The following is a 27,073-nucleotide window of genomic DNA, read 5'->3' on the forward strand; positions in this document are numbered from 1 at the left end:
TTTCACATTAGTGATTTTCTGTCTTTTTGTTGATCGTTTCATTCTGCTAGGGGGGCCTGGCACCATGTTCTTAAACCAGAGTGGCTCTGATGTAACTTCATCTCCTCTTCTTGCAACTTTTTCAAAGCCAAGCACTTCCTTACACACCCAGGGCTTAGGAGAAGGAGGAAAATTGCATATCGCTAAATTTTCTTACATCATCCATGGGGTTTCTGCAGGGCCTAATGCATTTGCCTTAGCAAGAAAGAGGTTTTTAATCAATAAAAGACAGGCTGCCTTCTCTTTTCATCTTTATTTAGGAAAATATCAATCAAAGCCTTTAGATGCTTTAAAAAAATAGTGATTTAAGGTCTCCTAAACTTAGTTGTGTCAAGGAAGAAAGTCAAGTGGTGGTTCTTAGGGCACTGCAAATATTTATTTTAGAGCTAAAGTCAATCCCCCTCCTTGGACACCAGCTCCTGAAAACCCGAAGAGGCAGGTGCCACTGAAAATAGTGACTCTTTGTTCTTGTTTCTTTGTTGGTCAGTCCAGATATGTGAGTGTTTTGCCAGGAACGCTCCAGTGTGGCAGCTGAGTCACAGTAACCAAATGCATGCACTCATGGACTCACAGCCACATAGGGCTAACAAACTTTGCACTAATGCCCTTTACCTCTGATCTGCCAACAGCCCGGTAACCCGCTGCGCTTTGGCAGTGTGCAAGGTGTGAGCTGTTTAACTTGAGATTCGGAGACTTCTCCTTTTTCTGACATCTCCAAGCCTTCCATTACAAAAGGACCAGTATAACTCAAGCGCTCCCTTTCCTTAATCACCCTTTTAAACAAACAACAAACCCGCTTCCCAGAACTATTTTCAGTGACGACATCTGGCATGAATGGACAACCCACATTCACGTACTGACTCACAGTCTTCAAGTGTTTCCCTGCTTAGTGACTTGACTTTGCTATTTGCCACACCAAAAAGCAGTGTGTTGCAAACCCACCTTCTAAATTTACTTTTAACATATTTGTTACAAATGGCAGTGCAAGGACCAGCGTATGGCTGGACTCAGAGCTGCTGTCAGGACGTGCTTTTTCCCATCCGCTCCTGCCTCTCGTTGAAGTATTTCCTCTGCTCCTGTATGGCTTGTTCCAGCAGGGGCACATTCATCCCTTCCACGCAGGTCAATATTCGCGCCTTTACCACAGGACCCTCACCTGGGAATATAAACAGGAAGTTTCTGTAGAAAGAAAAACAGACGGAGCAGCTCAGAGGCAGAGGGGTTCCCTCAGGCAGCATATGGCTCCAGCTGGCCAAATAACCATAGCCTGAGAACTTACAGGAGACCGGACCGGCCGCGTGCCTCCACCAACGCAAGCAGCAGGCCCGCGAGCAGGTTAATTCAGCGATGTGCTTTCCCTCTGCCCTGTTGGCTACAAAATGCTGGTGACTGACACTGTGCTCTCCTCGCACTGGGGAACGCTGAGCCCAGGACATGTTGGTGCCAGTGCCTGCCATGCAGCATCTGTCTAATTTGTGGCTGGATGAAGTTTGGTTTTCCCTGTCTAAAAAGCATCGGGGATGGGTCTAAGCTCATTTCTGAATGCCTCTGTGCAGACAAGAAGAGGACAGAACAAAGCTGGGCTTAGAAGAGGCTCAATGCTGACTATAACCAACAGTTCATTGGTGGCATTCAAATGGTAACACAGAGCTGCACAGAAGGGGCCAAACCCTGTTGACACAGCCACTATCTCAGCCTGCTCCCCTTCCACCCCTGCAAGATGGGGCCAACTCACTCCTAAGCTGTGATGACCAAAATAACATGTCTTTCTAAAGGAATTTTGCAGCAGTGGCTTAGCAGGACACTCACTAGATGCCACGTGCAGTGTGGCTTTCCAAATGCCACTGAGGATTTCAATGGCACGAATATGAATGCTTGTTATCAGGTGTGGCCAAGACAACACTTGGGATTTGCTTCACAACCCCAGGGCCCAGCCCAGATCAACTCCCCACACAAAGCACCGTGCAGCTGGAGTAACGCTCAGGGCACCCCAGGAAAGGACAACAGGGTGCCCTGCGTGACAGAGCCTGCCAGCATTCCTCACGCCCTGCGTCTGAGGGCAGGGATATAATTAGAGCCTTTCAAGGATGGCAAAGACCAACCCAGTCAGCTCGCAACGAGGTATTGCTCCAATCAGCCATGTTTGGAGTGAAGACGATGTGGTGGCTGGCAATGATGCCAGAAGGCTTTAGCACAGGTTTCACAAGCTCAGCGAGGCTGCTGAAGCGCTTCTTGTTTCTAACGAAATGTGTGCCAGAGCACCAGATTTTCACCAAGATAAGAGTGGCTCTTCTCATGGTCAATGGGGACAGACAGGCTGCTCCTGCCCTGAATCACACGCTCGTGTGACCGGAGGCAGCCGCATAAGATGAGCCTGCCTTGGCCAACGCTAACCTCAGTGACAGTGTGTCTCACCGTCCACCCAGGGAGCCACGAAGGAGCTGATGAACCATGAACAGCAGCAAAGGGCACTGGTTCCTGGAGCATTTACCTTCCCTGTGTTCAGCCTCTCCCAGGACCATGTAGTGAGATCCCAGCTGGGCTTGGAATGGCTCCACAAACTTGGTGTCGACACAGACCCGGTACTGAGCTGAGCTGTGCTGAGCGGTGAGAATGGCTTCAGACCGGGCCAGGTCGTAACAGCATAACCTGGGAACAATCGATTTGGGAAGCTCAGCTATGCAGAGATACAATTACAAAGGGATGGGGGTCAGCCAGTGAAGGAAAGGCCTCGCCTGCAAGGAGACTGGGCTACCCTTCTCACCTGCCAAACGTCCTCAGCGCCTCCCCCTCTGGGATTGAGCTGTTGATCTCCCATGGGAAGTAATAGACACAAGCACTTGGCAGCATCTCACACAACTGCTGTTGGGCCTGCAGTAAAGCAAAAGATCTGAGTTCATGCTACCCCATTACCTGATCCAGATACTAGGTGACACTGCCCCAAAACTCCTTCCTTGCCCAGGGCCCCCCATCCAGGGGGTTGCAGGAGCTTCATAGCTTCCCTGCTGAGTCCTGTTTGCAGCTCAGTGCACGTGCCAAGCCCTGGGCATCCTGGCATAAAGAGGGGCTACCCTCCCCTGCCGCAATCCAGCGTGAACAGCAAGAGGCAGCCCACCGGATCCTCCAGGTCCTCCCCACGCTATGGACGGGTTGAGAAAGGCTAAGGAAGTGAGAAAAATGGTGATTGAGAAGTTCAGAGAGTGTGAGGGACTGAGATGCAGGAACAGACCCAGCTGCTGGGGTGATGGGGTACCATGCAGCAAGATTTAAGGTATGATCCTGAGTCTGTTCTCATGCTGCAGGATAAGAAATTCTGGCAGTGTCTGATCCTGCAGCTGGATAACAATTACTTGGATACAAGCCAGCCTGGTTCCATCAGTAGACCAGTAGGGTTTAGAAGACAGCAATGAGTGAGATTGCTTCACCCAAAGTCAAGACTCAGGGACCTCCTGGGAGCCTCAGTGGCGGAGCACAGCTAGCACATGCAGGCCAGCCATAGTGCAAAGCACACAGAAAAGCAGGAATGCAGAGCAGCTTCGGCAAGATTTTAATTCTGCCCAGCCAGTGCCATAGCCAGGCTGTTGGCTGTGCCCCAAAGTGGTTTCTTTTGGCATCATTTTCCCTCCCATCTCCCTTGCAGAGTGCCTGTGTTCCATACTCCATTTACTGCTTTTCTCTCTGGTTTCTTGCCCCACTGGGGGGTACCCCAAGAGCTGTACAATGGCTCAGGGAGAGACTCCTGCAATTCAGACAAGCGGGGCCACCCCAACAGGCTCGAGGACCCCCAATACCAATTATGCAGCAGTGGGGACACGCTGAGCTGCAACCCTGTGGCTTTAATGCTTGGTGCCCCTTGCCTACCCCATGCATTGCTCGGGGGGTTGCAACCTTGCAAAATGCCCCACCGCCATCCCACGGAGGACTGCTGTGGGAGGCTACCGAAACCAGGTGATCCCGGCTCGCCCCTTCTCTGCGCATGCCTGAACTCCAGGTCTGGCTGCCCGTGGCCCCGTGCAAGGCTGTGCACACCCACGGCGGGCTGTCAGACCCCTCTGGCAGGGTCCCAACCAGCAGAGACAGAGGTAGAAATCCACCTCGGTGCACTCTGCAGCTCCCTGCATCTCCGCCTCACCTAACCCAGACTTAAAAAGCAGGTTCAATTCTGCACTTCCTGAGTACGGCAAAGGCCATCCTGCGTCGCTCAAGTTTTGCTCCTGAATCACGTTGTGCAGCAGGACAGGATCAGCCAGGAATGCAAGATGCTAAATGTGGATTTAATGCATTTTAACACATGCCCGACCCCAACTGCAATATCCTCTGTGCCCATTAAATGCACTGTTTAATGCACGTGCAACCTCAACTGCAGCATGTTACACGCACATTTAATGCCCCAAGTGCAGCACGCTATACGCACATTTCGTGCACTATCTAATGCAGTATTTAATGCATGACCAAATGCAGCATGCTATATGGACATTTCATGAACTGTTTATTTAATTATGTATTAAATGCCTGGCTGCAGATGCAGCATGTTGTGTGCACGCTCAGTGTGCTATTTAATGCACGACTTAATGCATGCCTAGCGCCACGTGCAGCCCGTTATATGCACACTCAACGTGCTACTTAACGCACGCCCGGCCCCAGCTGCCACACACCATGTGTCTATTTGGTACACCGCTTCACGCACAATTTAATGCGCACCCAGCCTCAAAGGCAAAACGCTGTATACACACCTAATCCACCCGGCATTCCCAGTTCCAGATGCGGCACGTTATACGCATTTAGTGCACGAGGTAAGGCACGCGCAGCCAGAGGCGCAGCACGTCGTACGCCCGGTTTAATGCCCAATTCAAAGCATTACGTCATGCGCGCCCTCCCCAGCTGCAGCCCGTTGCACGCATGTTTAAAGCACGATTTAAGGCAGGCCCAGCCCACGGGGCACCTCACCCCTCTGCCGCTGCTTCCCGCGGGAGGCCGTGGTCACATGGCCGGGCGTGACGTCACGCGGTGGCGTGGCGTCACTCGGGGGCGGGGCCGGCAGAACGGAGGCCGGTGCGGGCGGCGGCGGGGCCGAGCCGAGCGGAGCCGCCGCCGCGACCATGATGAACGCGGACCTGCGGAGGGAGCGCGCCGCCGCCACCTTCCAGCCCGAGCTGCTCACCCACGTCCTGGATGGCGGCGCCGAGCGCACCCGCCGCCGCAAGGAGATCGGTGAGGGAGGCCGCGGGCGTGCCGCCGCCTGCCGCGGCCCGGTGCCCCCTCTGAGGGGAGCGGGGCTTGTCCGGCTCGGGGGGCTGTGAGGAGGGGGCGGCAGCCCAGGCTGAGGGCTTAGGGGAGGCGGCGGAGGAGGAGAGGGAAACCGGGGCCGTGGGGAGAGAGGGAGACCCAAGAGGAGGGCTCTGGGGAGAGGGGTGGCGGGGGGGCGGCGCCGAAGGCGGGAAGCCTCGGGGAGAGTGAGGAGGGAGGAAGCTGTGGAGAGAGGGGGAGCTGGGGGGGGGAAGGAGGTCGTGAGGAGGGAGACAGGCTGTAGAGGGGGGAGGGTGTGGGGAGGAGCTTTTGGGGAGAGGGGAGACTCCAGGGAGAGGGGAAAAGCTGTGAGGAGGGGGCTGCCTGAAGGAAGGGATTTTTGTCTCATGGGTTAGAGGGAAGCAGAAGCTGTGTTATGTCCCTGATCCCTCTCTTATCTCCTTCCCAGAGAACATTGGGGTGGCTGTGATAGAGCAATGTCCTTTTACCTCTGTCTTTCCCCTTCCTCTGGAGGGTGAGAGGCACCTTCCCATGGGCATTTCTCTTGGGCCCTCTCCCCTCCTTTTTCCTTCCTAGTACACTCTTGCCCAACAGTACAAATATGACCTGTTTTTTTCACCCATGACCACCATGGTGTGCGAGATTAATAAAATACCTCCATCCTCTCTCCTTTCCCAGCCTGCGCTGGGGTGGGACTGTCAGAGGTTGGTGTTGTGTAACTTATGTGCCAGAGGGGACACAGGAAGTCAGTGGCCTCTGGGTACCTTGGTTTCCAGTCGGCATAGTGGGAATAATAGCTGTGCCCTTCTACAAGGAGTTGTGTGGGGGGAGCAAAGTTCATGAGGCAGTCTGATCTGGCAGTAACAATGGCTATTTGAGGATTTGAGATCGTTGTTGAGGGGCCTGCAGGTCTTACATCAGTGAATTAACCTCCTGCCAAGTCCAGAGTGCTCCTAACTTAAAATGTGGTTTATGTGTGGAACGGGAGAGTGCCCTGTTGCTCGAGTCCCTCTCTCCAAGAGCTCTGGCTTCTTTCTGATTTCATTAACTTTTTAATTTTATTTTTAATTTTCTGACATCTGTACTTTGAGGTACAGCAAGTGAAATGCTGAATTGTTCTCACCCACTGTCAATTGAGGCTTGTGGAAACTGAGTTTGTTTTCCTCTTCTGCTCTGTCCACAGAGGCCTTAGTTTTTAATGACCCTGACTTCCAGCACGAGGATTTGAACTTCCTATCCCGTAGCCAACGCTATGAGCAAGCCGTCAGGAAGAGCGCTCTGATGGTGATGAAGTTAAGAGAATATGGAATTGCAGACCCAGAGGAGATCTACTGGTTTAAAAGGTACTTAGCTGTAGAGTTTGCTGCTTGTATGTACTGTGATCATCACCAAGGACATTAGAGTTGTGCTTTTTCTCCTATGTTTGCTGTCCAAAGGAAGCTAAAGACTTGTACAAAAGCCCACTGAAGGCTTGGCTTCAGTAAATTGCAGATGAAACTCTGATTTCACAAATACTGTGTCATGTTAGATTTTTTACTAGAAGTGGACCGTTAATAATTACACCCTTTTTATTATATATGGTGCAGAAAGTAAAAAATGGGACTTGTAGTCTGATTTTTTTTTTCCCCTAAAAGGAATAAAGAATACACTAAAATATTTTGAATCTGAATAGATCTGATGATGTTGCAGCTTCTAATGAAATCTCTTAAAGCTGATTACTTCACTTTGCACTTAGACCTAATAAAGTTGCATTACAGGCATACTTGAAAATGTTCCAAGATAGTTATAAACAAGAACTTATAAGCTGTCTGTCCTGTCTCCCTCTTCCAAGCTCCTGGTGCTACGGTGGTTCCCTTTGACCTAGAGGCTTTTTGTTGTACTTGACCTTTTGTTTATCTGATAGTATTTCCCTTGGATTAAGTTAATAAAAATAAAACTGTCTTTACATCTGAGTTTCCTTCCTTCCAGCTTGCAGGGAACTTAGTTCTATTAAACTCATTCTGATATAATCAAACAGAAGCTGCTTAACAGAGAGATTGCACAGCTCTAGAAATCTGGATTTAGTACCATGAATATAACCTCTGGCACATTAAATGAACATTGCATATTACATAATGTGGTAGAATCACAAGGCCCCTCTGACTGGATTTGTAGAAAAGCTGTCATTGGCCTCAGAGCATTAATATTGGGACTAGTTAGTTGAAATAATCTTGTCTGCTGTAGTTTTAATTTCAGAGGAATTGATCTACGCTGACCTGTGTCATGAAAGTTCTCGTGGAAGTAATGTAAATATTCTTTTGAAAATTGCACAAATGGACAATGATAACAAGGAAAAAGTTCAGTGACTGTATTAGATTATTCAGGTAGTGCATGGCAAAAGTTAATCATTAATTTTACCTACACAAAGATTATTGGAAGTGATGGGGAAGTTTCTTCAGTTATTTTTATGGAGAAAATTCAGAGAAGTCTATCCAGTATACCAGCTGGCAAATTTCAACGAAGTTTGCAATGTAAGTGCTGTCTTTTGGCGGCTTTACTGGCAAGATTTTATGAAAATACAAATTTTCTGAAGTAGTCAAATGCTAGATTCTAGTTTTGTGTTTCCATAAACTTATTTGGGAGTCAGCAATTCTTAACTTTAAATGGATGAAAGCTGAGTATTTCATATAGGTACCAAATAATACATCCATATCTTATGCCATATGAATAGTCAGGTGTGACTAGTCAGAATTCATGATCCAAAATCAACTGAAGCAATGAGGAAGGCTTACTTTTTTCAGAGTCAATTCTAATTGCAGACCTTCAGGTTTTCAAAAGATAATTGCAGTTACTGTAGACTGACTGTATTTTCCAGTGTCTTCTGTAATAACATGTAGAAGAATGAAGAGCAGTACATATACTTCTTACCTACAGGTGAAGTTTGTTTGCTCTAAGAACTGTATGCTGTTAATATTCTTGATTTGAATTCTTTACTATAATGTCTGGTGTTTGCAAGGGAGGATATTGGCTTACTGCTTCTTAATAAATGGAAGAAATTAAAGGATTATTTTTTTTCATCCTTTGATTTCATTTGCATTTTAACATCTATCCCCACTTTCTCACCTGCTGAGTGTCAAACATTTTTTAAACTTAGTGAGCTCCACCCAACTTGCAAAATTATTTCTATCACATATCCAAACATGCTAATTGGTACTAACTAGAAGGGATTTCATTTGTGTAAAAGCTAACCTAGAGAAACTGTGTTTGGGTTTATTCATTTTTCCAAACTGGAAAGTTGAATGGATATGGTACTGTGACATGCCTTGAATGAAGTTTATGAAATAGATAGAAGTCCTTGATTGAGATGTCAAGTTGTATTTATTGTGGTTGATCATCAGATTTTTACATATGGAAACATAACATATTTTGCCAATGAACCCTCATGCCTTGTGATTATCCCCAAACAGCAGGGACAGATTTATTTACATAGGCAGTTTTTGAGAATTTTGAGCTAGTTGTTTTCCTGTAGCTTTTGTATACTACCAGAACTTCATTAGGTAGCTTTATACCATGACTGACCAACTTTATAGCTTGATTTACTAATAGGCAAGGAGAAATGCTTCTTCCTTCAGCTGCCCTGGAGATACACTTAAACAGTTGTGCTGCTGTGACATGTCGAACTGAGTACTCCTTAGTCCTGTTTCCACAAGGGCTTTGTTGGACTCCAAAACATAACAGGATCTATTAAATATATTTAGAAGCCACTTTAAGTGTTTCTCATCCAGTCAGTTCTTCCTGTTGTCACGAACGAGTGATTTAGATTGCTTAAAAAAACCACCATCAAAGGTATTAGCAAAAGTGGTTTTAATATGATGTTGTAAAAGTATGATTTAACAAAATTCGATGGCAAGGTTCACTCTTAATTACTGCATGGAAGAAACATGCAAAGGAAAACTGGGTTACATTCAAGTTAGAATGATTCACAGAGAGACTGGAGATACAAAAGGGTACGGAGGACCCTCCTGTTGAGTCACGAGGTTCAGAGTAGACCCCCTTGCTTTCCAAACTCCTGATGGAGCTTAGGTGTGGCTAGGTCCAATCTTAGTCTCAGACTTGGACAATGCTTTGTATCTAAGGGATTATGTATACAAAATTTGTCAATTCAGCATGCAATGAAAGTTACCATACTACAAGGTTATGCGTGGTATCAGTCTCTTACCAAAGATCTGCCGTTGGTAAAAGGTCTCTCTGCCTTGAGGAGCAACCCAAGAGGTGTCCCAGCTCAAGGGGAGCTCACTGCCATACAGCCAAGCTGCCTAGCAAGGGAGAACTCAAAGAAGGCTCGCTTAGGCTGTCATATTTATGGGATGAAGTGGTTGTCTCGTAGTCAAATTACATGTGATAGGAAAGATATGTATGAGGCTCCTTGTACCCACAACTTTCTTTGTTCCTTAATAAATGAGACTTGGAAAAGCCAGCTGTTATTGATGCATGATTGGTTCCAAGCTCATAGGCATCAATGTTCTCTGTGCCACTTGGCTTCTTTGTGGGTTCTCGGAGAACAGATTGGAACCAGGAGTTCTTGGCCTGGCCACGGCTCAGGCCTTTACCTCCTTTGGAGCCTGTACCAAACTACTACTAGTTTGGTTAAGAGGTCAAGTGCCTCTGTCACACCTGTGTCTTAACATGTGCCTGCACTGCAGTTGCTGCTGTGACTACAGTTTATGAAGGCCAGCAGCCTTCAAGTGTCAATATTTAATATTTCTTTTACAGTCTAACTGCAGCAAAATGTAAGTCAGCATGAAAAATTGGAAATTGTTCTGATGTGTAATGCTACACAGCTCTGAAGAGAGTAATTTGGTCAGTTTTAATTCACCTTCAAATTTAAATAACCTTCATTGAGGAAAATGGGATTAAGTGAAGAAGTGAAAAACAGTTGGGAGAAACAGAGGCACAGCAGAAGGGGGAAGATCTGAGAGCTGCAAGTCAACAGATGATTCCTGTGTGGATAAGCATTGCATGAACATGCACGTTCCCTGTAACAATTTGTCCCTACTTTTCATTTTGACACTGAAGTTACAATGTGAAGTAGTTCTCAGCAAATCAACCAGAAAAACTGTAGTAGGGGCCCTACTAGCCACTGCTAAATTAATTTGGGGTGGATGAGTCTGACTTGAGTTTTTTGGTGCAGCTGGAAAAGGAGTTTATTACCATACCATTTATTAACTCTGAAGCCCAGTAAACACAGTTCAGACATACCCCCGGCTCTTTTGCCACTGAGGCGATCCTTCATGCTCTTCCTTGAGAAGAGTTACCTCAAGAACCGCAAAAAGCTAGAAAAGTTTGCTTGCGGATTGTGCTTTAAAGTAAATGACCCTATTCTGTGACCCAGTTCTGCAGCCTGAGAATGTCTTTGCAATTGTTCATTTAGCTTTGGAGACTCTGAAAACATAGACTTTGCTTCTGTTGTACTCTGTTCACTGACAGAGATGCTATCAAACTCATCTGTCAAATACAAGTGCCTTTGACTATGTCGGTGGCGTTGGTTGCAGTGAAATATGGAAAGATCTATATTGCCACAGTAGCGTCTTACTACACATCCTTCTCCCGTAAGGGGTTTTGGAACTGCAGCCCTCCTCTTGACTCACTGATTGTCATAACAAATCTGACTTCAGACCAACGAGGTGATTTTTGGTCACTGATCAAATTGCTAGTGCTAGATTTAGCTAGCCACATTCAGTCTTGATGTAGCAATGTACTTGGACAGTTATACAATGCAGCCTTTGGAGAACAAGCTGTGTAGGTAGTGGGAAATGCTAAGTGGGAATGTAGAAATTGGGAGAGGAAGGTGTAGGAGTTCAGAGAAAGAAAAAGAAGGAAAGAAAACGTGTTCTTCCTCCCTTCACAACTAGTACCTCTTCTGTTTGCCCTTTGTCATGCGGAAAATGGGATTCTCTCTCCTTGTCATTCAAGTTGTTAAAAGGCACATTAAGAAAATCCTAATCATTCAGTGTGGAGTATGCTGAGATGAAAAGTTTCTGCTGTAAATTAGCTAGCTTTCAGTTCTGCTTTCAGCTTTGTTAATGCGAGAAGCTGTTAAAATGCTGCATGTTTAGTCAGTGAAATAGTATGACCTGACACAGGGATGTTATACAGTATCTGCTTGCGAAATGTCATTCTTCTTACTCCTATCAGAGAAGGTGCTAGTTAAGCATGAAATATCTGGCACTTGCAATTAAACTTACTGATAGGCAGTGAAAGTTGCTGGTGTGACCTTTAATAAGATTTTTTTTTTCCTGGAGCATTACCTTCAAAGAAGCAGTGTCTGACCTGATTTTTCTGACAACAAAGCGTGTACTGCCCCTTTTTCACAAGTTCTTTCAATGGCTCCTGAAAATATGCGAAGAACTGTTCAATCTCTTCCCAAGCTGCACTGAAACAGTGTATTTCAAAGTCAGCACCTACTTTCTCCCTGTAGGTTTGTCCTTTTTGGGCCCAAGGAATAGATGCACAGTAATTGTGTTGTAGGCAGTGAGGAAGTAAAGGGTGCTGCTATGGCTATGTGGGTCCTGGAGTAAAAGAAGAACCCATGTAGGAAACCACAATAATGCTGAAAAATATTCTGTCTCCCTGTCCTTGTAGCATTTTTAAGCCCTTGGTCACCCTCATAACTTCTGCTTTGTAAATACGTGCTGCTGTAGGCCATAGAATATTTTCTGGTAAGAGAACTGTCTGCCTTGATCCCAAGAGCTCTAGACACTGTACCTGCAGTCACACCAGCTTAAAGCACAGTTCATGCATTAATCACCAGTGTTAGATTACTTGGTGACAATAGTTTTGCTTCTGGAAGAATCCATGGCTCATTCAATGTTGTCCATTTTAAAACTGTTCCATTTAAAATAAGTGTCTTCAACATGCAGTTCAGTGGTGCTGATGAAGCTTTGTCCTGCTTTCTCTCACCCTAAGGCTGATTTTCACGGTTTGCATAGGGATCTGGTTTTGAATTATCAATTATTTATCCTCTGCTCTGAGGCACTCATTCCAGGCATGGTATAAAATGCCAATGAGAACTACTGCTGTAATTTGAAAAACTATGCATAGCATCCATTACGCAGTGTGGAACTGTGTTGGCAACAAACTTAAATGTGCTCCCTGGGCGGGTATTAATACCTCGAGATGGAAGGATATGTTTTCCTTGTAGATATCTTTGGCAGGTGGGAGAGATCTTGTATGTAGGTATTCATGCAGAGCACTCATTTGTTCCTCTGTCTTAGAATTTGGATGGAATAAGCATTCATGTACAGTAGACGGAAGATGGAAAAACTGTTCAGACTGCAGAATGTTGAAGGGAAGATGCTGTCATTTTCTACATAGCTTTTACACAGTGAAACTTTCTAGCATGTTTGTGTTACGGAGCTTGTTTTAATTGGGAATGTACTTTGCCTGCCATCATGGCTACTAAATTAATAGAGCTTTCTCTCATGAAATAAATTCTGTTTTGATGAAGCACATCTAAAATGTCTGATTTTTCTTCCATTCCTTCCAGCACTAGCCTGTAGCAGTAATTTTAACTGAAGGTGAGTTCCTGATCTCACAGCTGATAAAAGCAGCTACAGGTAATACAGAGCTCTTCTGAAAAGCACTTGGTCACCTGAGAAGCCTTTTCCTTTTCAATACATAGTGCTTCTAGCTAATATGGCCTAGTTCTAGGCTACTAGCAGTAGTGGGATTTATTCTCCCCAAGCCTGAGAGATGGCGGAGGAAATAATTTGGTTTTCACATCCTCAGTTTTAAGTTCCCCATGAATCTTTGTAGAATAGTATTTTTTCCAGTTACGTAGCAACAGCAGGATTCATAGGGTGAAAAAAAATGCCTGAAAGAAACATTTATTTTCCCATTAGCTTGCCTCTGATGCCTCTGTGTTTGGAGGTTGTTTGTGGGACAAAAAAAAGATTGAAATAGGCAAAGAGATTATTTATCTTATGCTACAGGTGGAGAAAAGCCTTTCAGGACCACAGTAACAGTAAGACTGAGATCCAGATGCCTCTATTTCTCTCCTGTAGAACATGCTTGGGCAGTTTTCCTGAACCTTTTGGTCTCCACTTCAGCATGTTTCAAAAAACCTTAGAGACCCAAACGACTGATGCTCAGAAGGAGAAATGGCTGCCTCTGGTCCATGGAGTCAAGATAATTGGCACCTACGCCCAAACCGAAATGGGACATGGTTAGTTCCCTTCAGGGATCAATGGGTAACCTCTTTTCTGTAACTCCAGTTTGTAAATTGATGATGCTCCCTAGGTAAATCTAAAAGGGGAAAGGTAAAATAGTTTGGTTAACCATTGATGTTTCCTGCCCTATAGCCAGACAGCTGCTTCATTTCACATCCTAACAATCATAGGGTTAGTTTTGGTCTTTTCCAGAATGCACCTCTTAGCTGATCACTGACTTCGTAGTTGTTTACCTTTGCTTTAAGATGAGGAGGTTGTTCTAAGCCCTGGGAGTCTGAATTTCACTTGAACTGGTTGGAACATGTCTGTCAACAGTACTGTGGTTTTTATTTTTGCCTGAATTTGGAGTATGTGTGTATCAGTTCTTAGTTCATAATCAGCCTGTGTAAACAGGTCGGAAGTACACCTTTAGATGCAATGTAGCAGGGTGAGACTGCACGTTTTTGTTTTTGAAAGTAAGGTATGCTTTGCCCCAAGCACTTTTCTTCCAGATGCTACTCCATTGCAGCTGTACCACTTCATGGAAAGATCTTGCTTTCAAAGAAGAAAAACATCTTATTCTTACTATTGCTGAAAACAACTTTTACTTCTTCAAATGGACGAACCTTTAATGGATCAGAAAACAGTCTTTTAGCCCAGAACCTGGAATTATGGCTGTTAAATATCAGCAAGAATAGTTTAACAAACCAAAGACTCCAGTGCTCGTGCTGACGTCTAAACTTGGAAAGCATGATGTGTGCAAGTCTGGACAATTGCAAGAGCTATGTGGTAATGCCAATTGGCTGGCTGTTCAGTTACAGCTACTCATGGTAGCTGAAACATTTGTAGAAGATGCAATGGAGGAAATCCTGTCATGTGTTCTGCTTGGGAGAGATGGAGTGAGCAAACCTAGCTCAACACCAGAAGCTGAGAGACAACCGGATGGCAACAATAAATGCCTGCTGACCTTGTTTGCTTTTTCACACCAACTTCTTTAAATCGGACACACATCCACACCAAAGTGATTTGGTTTACTTGCTATTTCACATTAGATCATTGCACTTTCTTGCCTGGTGATGGTCTGGTTTGCTTATAGTGTTCATGTTGTTTGGTAAAATTAGTATTTTGACACATAATAGAACTAATATGGTGATAGTATGGTAAAGTAAATACACTTTCCATGCTGAATAATTAAAAATCATTTGGCCTTCCTGCTGCGGATGTTGAGTATCTAACTGCTTCATTAGTAAAGATTCTGCAGTAATTGTCACTGAGCTCTGCTTAATTTAATCGTGATGTTTAGAAACTGATGATGGGGAAACAGACCTCTGGCTTATTGAATCCTAGCCTGGATGGGTAGTTACTCAGTTTTATCTTAGTGAGTACCTACTTGATAGCCTGTGTTGCTTTTAACCTATTCCATAGTGAATAAGTCTCTCAAAAAAATAAAAGAAAGAAAAAGCACAAATAGCACAGGGCCGAAAAGGAAACAAAAAGGAGTAATGAAAATACTGTACTGTTTCTACCTGGTTTATAGCTATTGCTAGCAAATAAGGATTTTCTTTCAGTCTTTGACTGTCAGCTGTGTACTTCTCACCAGTACTGAACTCACTTAAAATCTGGTATTCCTGATAATGCAGTAGCCCCCTGTTGAGCTTGATCAGTGTTCAGTTAAAAAGCTTAGAAAACACTGCTACTGGGTTTATTAGATGGTTGAATTTATTTGTAGGTGCCAGAGAATATCAAAGAAAAGAACTACAGTTCTTAGGAAGCTCTAGGGGCAGAGCTAGTTCATATTAATGTGTGTTTAGAGGTAACAAAAGAATGCTTCTTCCCACTTTGATAAGAATGCCAAGTGAGTTTGAGCTAAGCTCAGCTCAGAAAGGGCTAAGCTTTTTCCATAATGCATATCTCATTTAAATATATATATATTCCTGTTAAAGACCAATTACATTATTTAATACATAAATGTGCCAGTTGGACAACCTTTGTACAGAAGGTACTGATCCTCAGTCTATATCCCTACTATTTTAATACTCAAAGCTATCAATATTTAAAGATTTAACAAGCATTTATATCAAAAAACTTAATAGCCCACTTAACTACCTAACAGTAGTGTTTGACAGAACTTGGAGGAAGAGTGGTTCTAATGAAACATGTTTAATTGGAGAGACTTTGTGCTGGTGATTTACAGGTTGAAAAATGTTGGCTTTCTTGCCAAGTTGTTTATGTTCACAACTTTAACTTACACATGCAGAGCACTGTCCTTTTAAGAGAGATTTTAAAAATAGCAAAATTTGAAGGGAGTTGAGTTGGAATATAATATATGCTAGTTGTGTCTGATCTGTAATCAGACACAAATAAACAAAATAAGTGAAGTAGATAGTACAGACAGTTAGAACTTCCCTTTTTTAAAAAGGAAAAGTGAAAACCTAGCTCATTCAGTTGGATAAACTGGGACTTCTACCAGGTTCTACCCTCAAACCATGGGGAAAAAAAAGTGGACTTCATATCTTTGGGTGAAGGCTTGCTTCATCCAGCCAGATCACATCTTCAACGAACTGGCATTCTGACTCAGCCCATTTAACTTAGGGATGCTCTGATTTCCAGACCATAGTGAAGGTCTGGTCTGTCTTTTGGTTTGGATTAATCCTTTTTTTTTTTTTTTATCAATCATGGTGCATCAAAAATACGGGAAAGTGGCAAATGCATTTTATGTATGATTAGAAAGAAATTCAATGCAGCATGTTTATTTCAGAGTAAGTGTCACTTCTTATTATTCAAGCCTGAGAAAAGGATAGTGCTCTGGATTTCTAAAACACACTTGCTGAATTCTGATTTACACATGAATAATTTTTTTTCTTTTTGTCTCTTCCTGAATCTCCACCACACATCCTCATGCTTGCTTCCCTCCCATAACATCCCCTTCACACTCCCATCCCATGATACTTCTTCACAGCTTTGTTCATCGTGGACGGCCTGAGCCTCTGGACCTTCATCTGGGCATGTTCCTCCCCACCCTTCTCACCCAGGCAACCCCAGAGCAGCAGGATCGCTTCTTCATGCCTGCCTGGAACCTGGAGATCATTGGCACTTATGCCCAGACTGAAATGGGCCATGGTACAGTACATTCACTAAATGCTATTGCTAAGAATGGCTGTGTGTACAAAGGATTCCCCTGCCTGGGAAAAATGGTGTGTGTTTACCCCACAGTCTTTATGCATGCAGTTGTGGCTATAGGGAAAAGTGGACTGCCTCTGAAATTTTTAATAGATCATCATGCCACATGCTGCTTGCCCTTTTTTCTCCTATAGGACAGTTCAATGTCTGTAGTTCTATATATGAGCATACTGAACGCTCCTATTGTGCCATTCAAACCAGTATAGATTATTGCATATGGCTATGGTGATGTCAATTTGATGACATCTGTTCATTTCTACACTACCATTCTTTCCAGTGTGATTTCTGCTTTGCTCTACTTAATATTCAGTGTGAAGACAAAAGGACAGAGCTTTAAGGTACTGAAAAAGATGCCAAAAAAAAGTAAGAGTTGCTTCTCACCTTGGGACTGACCTTGGATCAGAGAACATGTGGATGACTTGGTTCCAATGCTCATGTTTTGTGTGGAACTTTATTCCTCCAGTTCTTTAGTTCACTCCCATGTGTTCTTTTAATTGGGCCATGATATTTTTTTTAATTCACTGTCTCAAGTAGACTTTGTTCTTTGTTACTAGTCCTCTGCTTTCAAGCTTTGAAATGGATTTTGATAACTCCAGCAGTATTGTGATTGTGATACTTTTAATCGAAGTTTCAAAGGGAGACTATTATGCCTTGGGAAACTTTAATTTTGACATCTGAGAGTTGCAGATAAGAATTATTTTCTAAAAATAAGCAGGATTCACCTTTGTGCTGGATGGAAATGTAGATACTGTATGAAGCATAAAGTAACTGCAAGCCTGTGGAGAATCTCTTGCAACTAGTGAGGTTTGAAGATCCTTTACCAGGAAAGTAAGTCTGTGTTAAGCTGCCTGTGGAAGTCTACCATTAACTCCATGCTTTGGAAACGTGGCTGCATCAAGGTGATATCCTTTTTCATGTTGAAGCTCTTGTGTAGAGTCACTGGCTCTGTCTTGCTGTGTCAGTCCAGACTATCAGGAGTGTTCTCAGCTTGTCTAGTTTAAGCAAGTAGGCCCAGTGGTTTTTATTTTTTTTTTTTACGCATGCAGGGACAATGCCACTGCTGAGGCAGGTGTATGTGAAGTAAAGAGTTGGGGGCAGAAGACAAAGACTGTTCCTGGAATCGTTACCTTCATCTTTTTGCAGTCTCTTCACCTACCTGCATCAGTACCCTAGCATATGCATGCCATTACTTGCTGTCTTGGAGCTATGGATGATCTCATTTGGGAGAAACCGCTCCATCGAGTGAGGAGCATGTAGGCCTGATGAGGGAATGAAGAGATGATGGGCACTATTTATTTCATCTTGTGGCCGAAAAGTATATGACTTTTATTTTGCAATTTAATCAGATTGCAGTTTTAGTGAAATCCAGGTGAGCGTGTTCTTGTGGACCTTTTTAACTGAGAAAGGGCTTCTGGTGTGTAATAGCAAAAAGGTGTCAGATTGGAGGTGCTTGGAAAACTAGTCTTAGACCACTGGGGAAAAAAAAACCATGTTTGCTGAGAATTGGCTTCAGGTCCTGGAATATAGTCTGACTCTCACTTGTTCTTCCTTAATTGGTCGATATTTAGTCCTTTATATAGCCTAAAAGCAAAGTTAAAATTTGTACATTACTACTGGAGTTCAACTTTCCATTGTCCAATTCTGTCCTTGTCTCTGTTTTGTGACTGACTTTCTGCCAAAACAATGTGTTTGCTTATTTTCAGGAACTCATCTTCGGGGTCTAGAAACTACAGCTACTTATGACCCTGCTACCCAGGAGTTCATCCTCAACAGCCCCACTGTGACGTCAATTAAGTGGTGGCCAGGTGGACGTAAGTGCATTATTGTGTGTCTAAATCTGGAAGATGAATGGAAAGACTTAGGGCGGTGATGTCATGTGTATTATATCTACAGAATGATGATGGAAACTTGATCCAAAGAGTTGGCTGAAAGGCAGTTACTCTTGCACAACAAGTAACAGACTTATCAGAGCTTACTAAAACTTTGGATTATCTGTGTGCTCTGAATTGTTTCTCAGAATCATTCACACTGTATGGATTTGCTGTAACTTTTGATCGGTTGTATAAAAATCTTTCTACTTCCTTCAGCTCCACTGACAGGTTTGCCAAGGACTTGGTATTGTATAGTCAAGAGGTGCAACTTTCCTTGACTTGGGCAACATTGTTTGTCTAGCTGTAGAATTTGGATGATAACCAGTGTTGTAAATATGGTTTTCTAACGTGTGATGTGGTTAAGGTAATCTCTGCTTTAAGGAAAGAGACTCTGTGTATATAAGTATGTTGACTGTTTTTTTTTTTTCCTTCTGACTCCCACTCCTTTTGCAGTTGGAAAGACGTCGAACCATGCCATTGTTCTGGCTCAGCTCTACACTCAGGGCCAGTGCAAAGGGCTGCATGCCTTCATTGTTCCCATACGGCAGCTGGGCACCCATGAACCTTTGCCAGGTAAAAAATAATGTTAAGGGTTTAGTGCTCATGGAATATGTTAGATCTGTTTCTCTTCAGCTGTATACAGCTGCATGTGTCTTGTTAATGTACATGGCTTATATCTGCTGATTTCACTACACTAGCTGTCATTTACACTAGCTGATTTCACTGAGTAGATGGTAAGTCACAGGGCTTAAAGGAGTCTGTCTTTTGACTGAACTACCACTAAATCTCATGTCACACTTTCAATGTGGAGGTTAGTTTGGGATTTGATTCTGTCCCAGTGTTTCCCAGCTATGCGTTCTGTGAGGCAGCATGTCCTTCTACTTTCTGAAAGGGAAAGAATACGTTTCATCATTCTCCAGGTAGAAGTGAGCTGGATGATCTTTAGAGACAGCTCCCCCAGTGACTGTATAGTAGGGCTGCATGTAAATTATGAAGATCCCCATGTGGTGATGTCCACTTTTCCATCAAAAGCTGTTATTCCTAACGAGGACCTTAATCTCTTTGATGGAAAGCTAAACAGTCTCTTTATTGGAGAAGGCTTGAACCTCTCATGTGGTGTTTAGTTCCTATTTCTTAATGCAAGCGGCTTTATCTGTGACAGGTATTACGGTGGGTGACATTGGGCCAAAATTTGGTTATGATGAAATGGATAATGGCTACCTGAAAATGGACAACTTCAGAATTCCTCGGGAAAACATGCTGATGAAATATGCCCAGGTAAAGCAGTGAATTTCAGCATATGCTGTTAGAAATGGACACTTCAGATGCTCTTGTGTGGTTGAATAGTGTACCAACAAGATTGTAGGTTGCTTGTAAGTGCTACTTAATGAGTTTAGAGCTTGATATGTGAACATGTAAAAGGGAGGAAGCTTTAAAAATCAACAGGTTGTATTTTTTTTTGGTAGGTTGAACCAGATGGCACCTATGTGAAACCACTTAGTGACAAGCTAACCTATGGGACCATGGTGTTCATCCGATCTCTCATTGTAGGCGATTCAGCTCGCTCCCTGTCCCGGGCTTGTACCATTGCCATCCGCTATAGTGCAGTGAGACACCAGTCTGAGCTAAAGCCAGGGTAAGTGCAGTGAAATAAAAGAGCAGCCTAAGTGCTGAGGGAAAATTCCCAAATACTGGAGGGAGGAGGGACTTTCATTGATGTTATTTGCTTTGGTGCTTGATAGTTTCAGAACACTGTTTCATCATGGGAAGTGAGTAATCTTTCATTCTTGACTGCCAAAATGCCTTCCCCCTGTCAGAGGCTTTTGCTGTATGCTCTTAGATAGTCTGGCTTGATACGGATGCAGCTTGTACTATCCAAGTAGAGAAGCTACTTAAAGTTGAATAGGACTTCACAGCAGTTTGCTAGCCACTGGCATACTAACTCATCTGTATTTTGCTCTAGGGAACCAGAGCCCCAGATCTTGGATTATCAGACCCAACAATACAAACTGTTTCCTCTCCTGGCAACAGCGTATGCTTTTCACTTTGTGGGAGCCTACATAAAAGACACCTATCGCCGCGTTAGTGGAGACATCAATGAAGGGGATCTGAGTGAGCTGCCAGAGGTACTGTGTCCTCTTGTTGATTTTACGTAATGTTTCTTTACAGCATGGGAGAAAAGGCATCAAGCCTTTTTGGCTCTCACTCGTGAGATGTCTTTAATTCTTTAGATTCAGAGATCCCAAGCCCCGTATGTGCTGGTGACTTTTATTTCTTTATTTGCACTATTCATTTAGCAGCCCTTTACAAAAAAAACAGGGTGTGATGCACAGTGAGAAAGCTACTGTGAATATTTTTTTAAAAAGGTGACTCTCCAGGAATGATGGCATATCGCTTGGGAGTGGAGTTAAGACTGGTCTTATGCTTGTGCTGTAGCTTCTTGACTGTTCTTCCAAGTCACTAGGGTAGAACTGGTGTGTTGGTCAAAGGTATCAGTACTATACTGAGGGGTTAGGGTTGTAAAATGTCCGTTTTCAGTTAGGGATTCTGTCTGAGAACCTAATGTGACAATAGGCAATTGAAAACAGTCTGGGACATAATATGTCCAAGTCTGTGTAGAGACAGAAAGGATGGGGTATTCAAAAGAAATCTTTACATCTATAGAGGCTTTCATATAAATAGTTTGGCTCAGGAAAGCGTCCTTACAAGAAAAACAAGACCCTGTGGGACACTGGAAGGATGGTGTCGACCCTACTTTCTTCTGGGAGCTGCAGTACTTAGCATGTATGTGTGCAAGCTAAGAATGGAAAATAAAAAATCTAAACTGGCTTTGCTTTTGTCCGTCAGCTCCATGCACTGACAGCAGGGCTGAAGGCGTTCACTTCCTGGACTGCTAGTGCTGGTATTGAGGAATGTCGGATGGCATGTGGTGGGCATGGCTACTCTCGCTGCAGTGGCATTCCTGACATCTATGTCACATTCACCCCATCCTGCACCTATGAGGGAGAAAACACAGTCATGATGCTGCAGACAGCTAGGTATGGTAGCTTGTGTCCAGAGACATTCTTGCCTTGGCATTACAATCTTTGTAGCTAAAGTGATGAGCAGAAGAGTATCCTGTATTACCTCTCGTGTTTCTGTCCCTTGCCCTATTTTTGCCAGAAAAGTGTATGCCTACAGCTGTTCTTTGCTAGTCTGACGCTAGGTAAGATGACTTCACTCAAACAACTCATGAGTTGCTGTTTGTTGTCTGTATTTTCAGGTTCCTTGCCAAAAGCTACACCCAAGTTAGTTCTGGGCAGCGGGTTACTGGCATGGTGTCCTACCTTAACGATCTGTCCAGGCAACGCATTCAGCCGCAGCATGTGGCTGCTAGGACTGTGACTGTGCGGATCAATGATCCAGTCAGCTTGGTAGAGGCCTATAAAGCACGTGCTGCCCGGTGAGTTCACACTTACTAGACTGAGCCAAGCACCAATAAAATCACGTGTCTTGGGAGATGGTAGTGATGTGCTGCCCTGTTAATGTTAGATTCTCAAGATGTGGTTTGCAAAGCTTTGCTCTGTGTGTTGCTTTCAAGAAGTGACACGCTTTACTAGGTTGCGTCAGTGTTAAGTGCTTTGAGGTTACAAGAGGCTACATACAGCCTACGCATAGCCTAGTTATGCTGCTCTGTTCCATTTTGAAATATATTTTTCTTATTTAAATGTAAAGTATATTCGAGCATACAAATACCAACATTGTTCAAACTGCTCAGAGATCTATCTGGAGAGAAAAAATCGTGATATTAAAGCCTGTCATGAAGGAAGTGTGAGAGTAGAACAGATACCTACATGTGAGTAAGTATCCAAGCACCACATATGTGCTGTCAAATGTCATCTTACCCCTCTGTAGCTGTGTTCTAGCTGCAGCAGTGATGGTGGGGGTTTTAGAGCCACAACTGCCCACTCCAGGCAATGTACTCAGTCGTGGCACACGACCTCTGAGTTCTTCTGATGTGTTAGACTGAAATTCATTTGAATTCAGTGTACGTAATCTTGTTAATGTGGTGTTATTGTATAACCTGTTTTTCTTCCTTTATCAAATAGGCTTGTAGAAGCTGCAGCAAAGAATTTGCAAGCTGAACTGAACCACAGAAAGAGCAAGGAGGATGCCTGGAACAGAACTTCTGTTGATCTTGTGCGAGCATCTGAGGTCAGTGATGTGCCTGATAAAGAAATATGCTGTAAGAACTTCTCATCTCTTCATGAACCTGATTCACCTTCCTTTCATTTCTTGTAGGCACACTGTCACTATGTGATAGTGAAGCTTTTCACAGCAAAGCTGTCTGAGATCAGTAATGCAGCTGTCCGTGCTGTCATGACTGAGCTGTGTCTTCTGTATGCACTGTACGGGATCAGTAAGAACACAGGGGATTTCTTGCAGGTTGGTGTCTTTCTCCAACACTTTAAATCTGTAGAGCCAGAGTCATTGTCTGCAAAGATGCCTTAAATGCAAAGTTGCACGAATGCTTAGGTGTAAGGTCTTGACTGTTGACTTCCAGAAGGCCATTAGCAGTGCAGGTCTGATGGAAGGCTCTTGTCAAGTTTCCCTTGTGATCTGCCAGAAGCGGAGTTGGATGATAAATGGTAACGGGGCATCTGTCTAGGTTAGCTTAAATGTTTTCCAGTTGGTGACCAGGTGTTGTATGTTAAAAAACTAAAAAAAAAAATTTCCTTTTTACTAAAGGAGATGTAAGTTAGACATGCTCTGAGAGCTGTATGCATTTGTAAATTAATGCACAAAAGGGGGATATTGTACTCCAAATCTTAACCCATCCTTCAGTGAATGGATTTAAATTGTCAGGCATTACTTTTCTTCTCTTCATTCTTTCAGTTTGAGACTGTATTTGTGCAGCAGTGTTTTATTTTGTCTTCAGGCAGATGTGGTATGTTTTGTCTTCCCATTTTCCTCTTTGCTGCTTACCAAAAAGTTCCCTGAAACCAGAAAGAATTTAATATACACATATGCACATTCTTCAAGAAAACTTGCTACTGAAGTTAACATACAGGCACTCTAAAGAATGAGTCTCCCATCAAAGATTAAATAGATAGGCAATATGGTGGGCTATGCTAGGCATCTCCTTTTGCTTGTACACTATGGCAAATTGCCAATTTGATTACTTAGCACTTAGAAAAAAAACCTAGTGTTTTATGAACTGCTGCATTTTTGTTGGGGGGGAAGGGAAGGGAAGGTTCTTGCGACTTGCATGCTCTTCTGATAATCTCCTTTTTCCCAAGGCGGGTATTCTGACCAGTGCCCAAGTTACTCAAGTGAACCAGCATATGAAAGAGCTCTTAGGTATAATTCGTCCCAACGCAGTAGCGCTGGTAGACTCCTTTGACTTTCATGACGTTCATCTTGGATCTGTGCTTGGCCGATATGATGGCAACGTCTACGAGAACATGTTTGAGTGGGCAAAGAAATCCCCACTGAACAACACGGAGGTAAAGAAACTTTATTTCTTCACCTTTAGGTCACATGTGTCTAGAGAAGTAATCCAATTTAGGGTTTTTTAATTTTGATCCAGTGATCTCAGCATGTAATTGATGAATTGGGGGCAAAAGTCACTGGTGGTAATGGACCGAAACTAGCAGCCTACTTCTGCTCCTCTGCTTTCAGCATACTTCAGTTACTCTCCCATGTGTACTTCACATGCATCCCTGTGGGATACTTCTGAGTTTCTCAGTTGAGGGAGGAAATCATACTCTCCCTAGAGAAACAATTGAATAATCTCATTGAATTTTAAAGAAATTATCATGTGCTGTTAGTTCTGCTTAGTGACAGTAGCTGTGAGAGCCTTACCTGTTTCCTGGCAAATCTTTCAGTGCCTTCAGGCAGTAGTAGTGACTGGAGAAAATAAATTGCTCTCATGTAGTACTTGTGTCAGGTGTTGCATATGTGCCCTAAGACTGCAGCTACAGCTGAGCTAATAAAAGAAATTGAGCTGAGAAGAGTCAGTGTCCCTCTTCCATCAGCCAAGACAGAACTCTAAATCCTGTCTCAGTGGCCTTTACTGCCTTTATTTGATTTGGACAGACTATCTCCTACGATGGGCTGCCAGAGAGACTGTGATTGTAGTTAAATGCCACCAGAACTTGCTCAATGTTTTGTGCTTCTGAAGTCAGTGGGGCTTAGGAGCTTCATTACAGTCCCCTTAGGAGACCTCTACTGCTTTTCTTTGAATTAAAATGCCAAAGGATTGTCTGTATGGATATAAGATGTCTTGCATTCTTTTTTCTTACAAGAAAGGTAGTGGGGAAGCTCTTTGTTTTGGCTTATATTCTCATCCTTTGTGTCATATAGACACTCAAATACAGGTTTTAGCTGACTGTTCTTAAATCCCCAAAGTGCCTCTGATTCAAATTTCCTTAGTATAAAAACACACTGCAAGATGTAAAGCGCTAAAACTGTTTTAAACAGACCTTGTTGTAACTGTCTTGTCCTCTTACAGGTTCATGAGTCTTTCCACAAACACCTGAAGCCGATGCAAGCCAAGCTGTGAAGCCTGCTGTTTTTGTAAAATGCACACTTTTCCTGACCTGAAAACTGGATGTTTGCATCCTTTCTTCAGGCATCTAAATCAAACCTTTCAAATCCTGGTAGCTGTAGGACAGTGAATAATTGTAGTCTTTCTTTCCACTTTTATAAATCAAGGAGGCGTTTGGAGAGAGTGCATAGGGATTGATTGCCTGTTTTTAAAGTGCAATTATAATGGTAAAATTAACCTTTTAAAAATCGGGGAAAGCTTTATGGATTCATACAAGGATTGCTTTTGTGAAGCTGCTAACTAGAGAGAAGTTACTGTCAACTGGAAAGGTAGCAGGATTTTACTACTAAGTAGTTAACAGCCCTCAGGCAATAGCTTCTAATGAGCAGTTATGTCCTCCCCCCAAAAAGCATCAATGTCTTGATTTTTTTTTTTTTTTTTTAGATTAGCACCACCTCTCTCCTTGTTTGGCAAATATTTATGCTATCTAAAGGCTCCTGCATAGTTTTGTGCACATGAATCTGCATGTGGCACTGCTTTCCTCATGTAGCTGGGAACTAAATACCCATCCTCTGGAGCTCTGCTTCATTCATCTTTCCAGAAGACATCTTCATGTTTTCCAATACATCCTTCTTTCACTGCCCTGCAGAAACTCCTTTTGCCTGTGTGCCATCTCCAACACTGGCACCTTACTCTCTGTTAATAGGAAGTCAAAGGAGAATATAGTGATGCTACTCTGAGGAAAAAAACAAGTGGTAATAATCAGCTAGGTGCTGATAATAGATGTTCTGCCCTTCTTGTCACTGTTAGTATTTTCGTAGCACTATCTCAAAGCACTTTACAAATGTTAATTATGGTGATTTGATATGAAAAACCACATGTAGTGGTAGAAACTGCAAATTTGACCTGGAATGATGAAGCCAGTATTTGAGGGCAGAAATCAGTTGACCCAAGGTCCTTGAGTCTTCAGATAGTTCTGGGATGTTCTTCTGGTTTTTAAAGGCATTCTTCAAGAAAATGACAATCCCAAGTGAAGTGTCTAGGTGTTTTTTTTCCTACCCATGCATTTCCAAGGAGCTTTCTCTGATTTGCTTAATTTTGTTTTTATATTGACTTGGGACTTGCACAGTGCTGTCTGGATTAATAGATGAAAGATTAGCTTTTAACAGAACCTCCTGATGCCCAGTGAAATCAGTGCAACTACAAGTAAACAAAATCACTGCTGTTTTTCAACACCAGTAACTCTGTCCAGTAACAATAAAACCTCTCTTCACAACAGATAAGAGCAACTTTGAGCTTCAAATGATTAAAAAAAAAAAGCTTCAGCACAAACCCAAATCCTGCAGTTCTGAGGCAACATCTGAGAAGCTGTTTCTCCTACAGCTTTGGTATCTGTTAAAGTCCCTAATTTCAGATCAGCTTTCATGGATGAGTTTTTCCTGGCACTAACAATGATCAGACACAATGTTTGATTGTGTCAAACGCAGTAGCAGAACAGAAAGAAATGTTTAATTTTAAATAAAATAATCAAACTTGCCTTTTGGCTGCTGAGTCTTTCAGGTCAAATGGAACCACTGCTGTTCAGGCTACCAAAGGAGGCAAAGGGCTTTGCCTTCTGTTTATTCAATAGAGCAGACTGCTGACCTGGGGAGGGATGATGGAGGAGCAGGTTAAAAATATGTTAATGAGAACAGTACTAGCTAACTGTATGTACAGATTTAATAAATTACAAAAATGTGTTTTCAAACAAAATGTCTGTCTTTCATGCATTGCCTTCAGTGGATCTCATTTAAAGTAATGGGCGAAGTAGAATGAAGTATTCAAAAGACCTTGAATTAGTTGGATTATTTGTCTTATTTCTAGACTGACCTTTCTGGCTTTGCTCTGCAGCGTTCTAGGGCAGCCAGCCCAGTCCAACAGCTGTCCTTGCCTCTGGTGCTGCTCACAACCACAGGAAGAATAAAACTGGCAGAGAGCAAAGCTGTCTGTGGCACATTGCTCGGTATTATTATGGCTCATAG

At 43.3% G+C, this 27,073-nt stretch overlaps 2 protein-coding genes and 1 long non-coding RNA gene across 6 annotated transcripts in view; 1 reads left to right on the forward strand and 2 right to left on the reverse strand.

Annotated features, from left to right (window-relative positions):
• The window catches only part of LOC142417916 (uncharacterized), a 480,711-nt gene that overhangs the window by 391,114 nt on the left and 62,524 nt on the right, over nt 1-27,073 (reverse strand). The window lies entirely within an intron of this gene.
• On the reverse strand, nt 287-4,971 carry TEN1 (TEN1 subunit of CST complex). Its single transcript, XM_075519165.1, has 4 exons — nt 4,773-4,971; nt 2,804-2,910; nt 2,531-2,688; nt 287-1,195 (listed from the first exon to the last, which is right to left on the reverse strand). Exons 2-4 carry the CDS (start codon nt 2,887-2,889, stop codon nt 1,059-1,061), a joined length of 381 nt encoding a protein of 126 aa, XP_075375280.1. The 5' UTR covers nt 2,890-2,910; nt 4,773-4,971; the 3' UTR covers nt 287-1,058.
• Nucleotides 5,071-26,588, forward strand: ACOX1 (acyl-CoA oxidase 1). Of its 4 annotated transcripts, none has more exons than XM_075519162.1 (14): nt 5,071-5,250; nt 6,470-6,629; nt 13,329-13,489; nt 18,356-18,463; nt 18,977-19,096; nt 19,686-19,801; nt 19,990-20,159; nt 20,487-20,649; nt 21,371-21,561; nt 21,786-21,965; nt 22,612-22,717; nt 22,805-22,948; nt 23,803-24,009; nt 25,017-26,588. In XM_075519162.1, the coding sequence occupies exons 1-14, from the start codon at nt 5,139-5,141 to the stop codon at nt 25,065-25,067; spliced, it is 1,989 nt and encodes a 662-aa protein (XP_075375277.1). In that variant the 5' UTR covers nt 5,071-5,138; the 3' UTR covers nt 25,068-26,588. The 4 variants fall into 4 exon arrangements, with proteins under 4 accessions (XP_075375277.1, XP_075375276.1, XP_075375278.1 ...); XM_075519161.1 differs by lacking the exon at nt 13,329-13,489 and adding an exon at nt 16,432-16,592; XM_075519164.1 differs by lacking the exon at nt 5,071-5,250 and adding an exon at nt 16,432-16,592 and having other exon boundaries at nt 6,489-6,629.

This window comes from Mycteria americana, chromosome 16 (assembly GCF_035582795.1).
Source record: "Mycteria americana isolate JAX WOST 10 ecotype Jacksonville Zoo and Gardens chromosome 16, USCA_MyAme_1.0, whole genome shotgun sequence".
In the NCBI taxonomy this organism is placed as follows: domain Eukaryota; kingdom Metazoa; phylum Chordata; class Aves; order Ciconiiformes; family Ciconiidae; genus Mycteria; species Mycteria americana.

What these genes read in the sequence shown, in the direction of transcription:
- TEN1 (XM_075519165.1), bottom strand. Translation starts at nt 2,889, where the DNA reads ATGCTGCCAAGTGCTTGTGTCTATTACTTCCCATGGGAGATCAACAGC. An exon ending in GCGCTGAGGACGTTTGGCAG is followed by an intron (nt 2,689 to 2,803) that starts GTGAGAAGGGTA and finishes GATTGTTCCCAG; the next exon opens with GTTATGCTGTTACGACCTGG. An exon ending in AGAGGCTGAACACAGGGAAG is followed by an intron (nt 1,196 to 2,530) that starts GTAAATGCTCCA and finishes TTATATTCCCAG; the next exon opens with GTGAGGGTCCTGTGGTAAAG.
- ACOX1 (XM_075519162.1), top strand. Translation starts at nt 5,139, where the DNA reads ATGATGAACGCGGACCTGCGGAGGGAGCGCGCCGCCGCCACCTTCCAG. An exon ending in TATAAAGCACGTGCTGCCCG is followed by an intron (nt 21,966 to 22,611) that starts GTGAGTTCACAC and finishes TTTATCAAATAG; the next exon opens with GCTTGTAGAAGCTGCAGCAA. An exon ending in CCCCACTGAACAACACGGAG is followed by an intron (nt 24,010 to 25,016) that starts GTAAAGAAACTT and finishes GTCCTCTTACAG; the next exon opens with GTTCATGAGTCTTTCCACAA.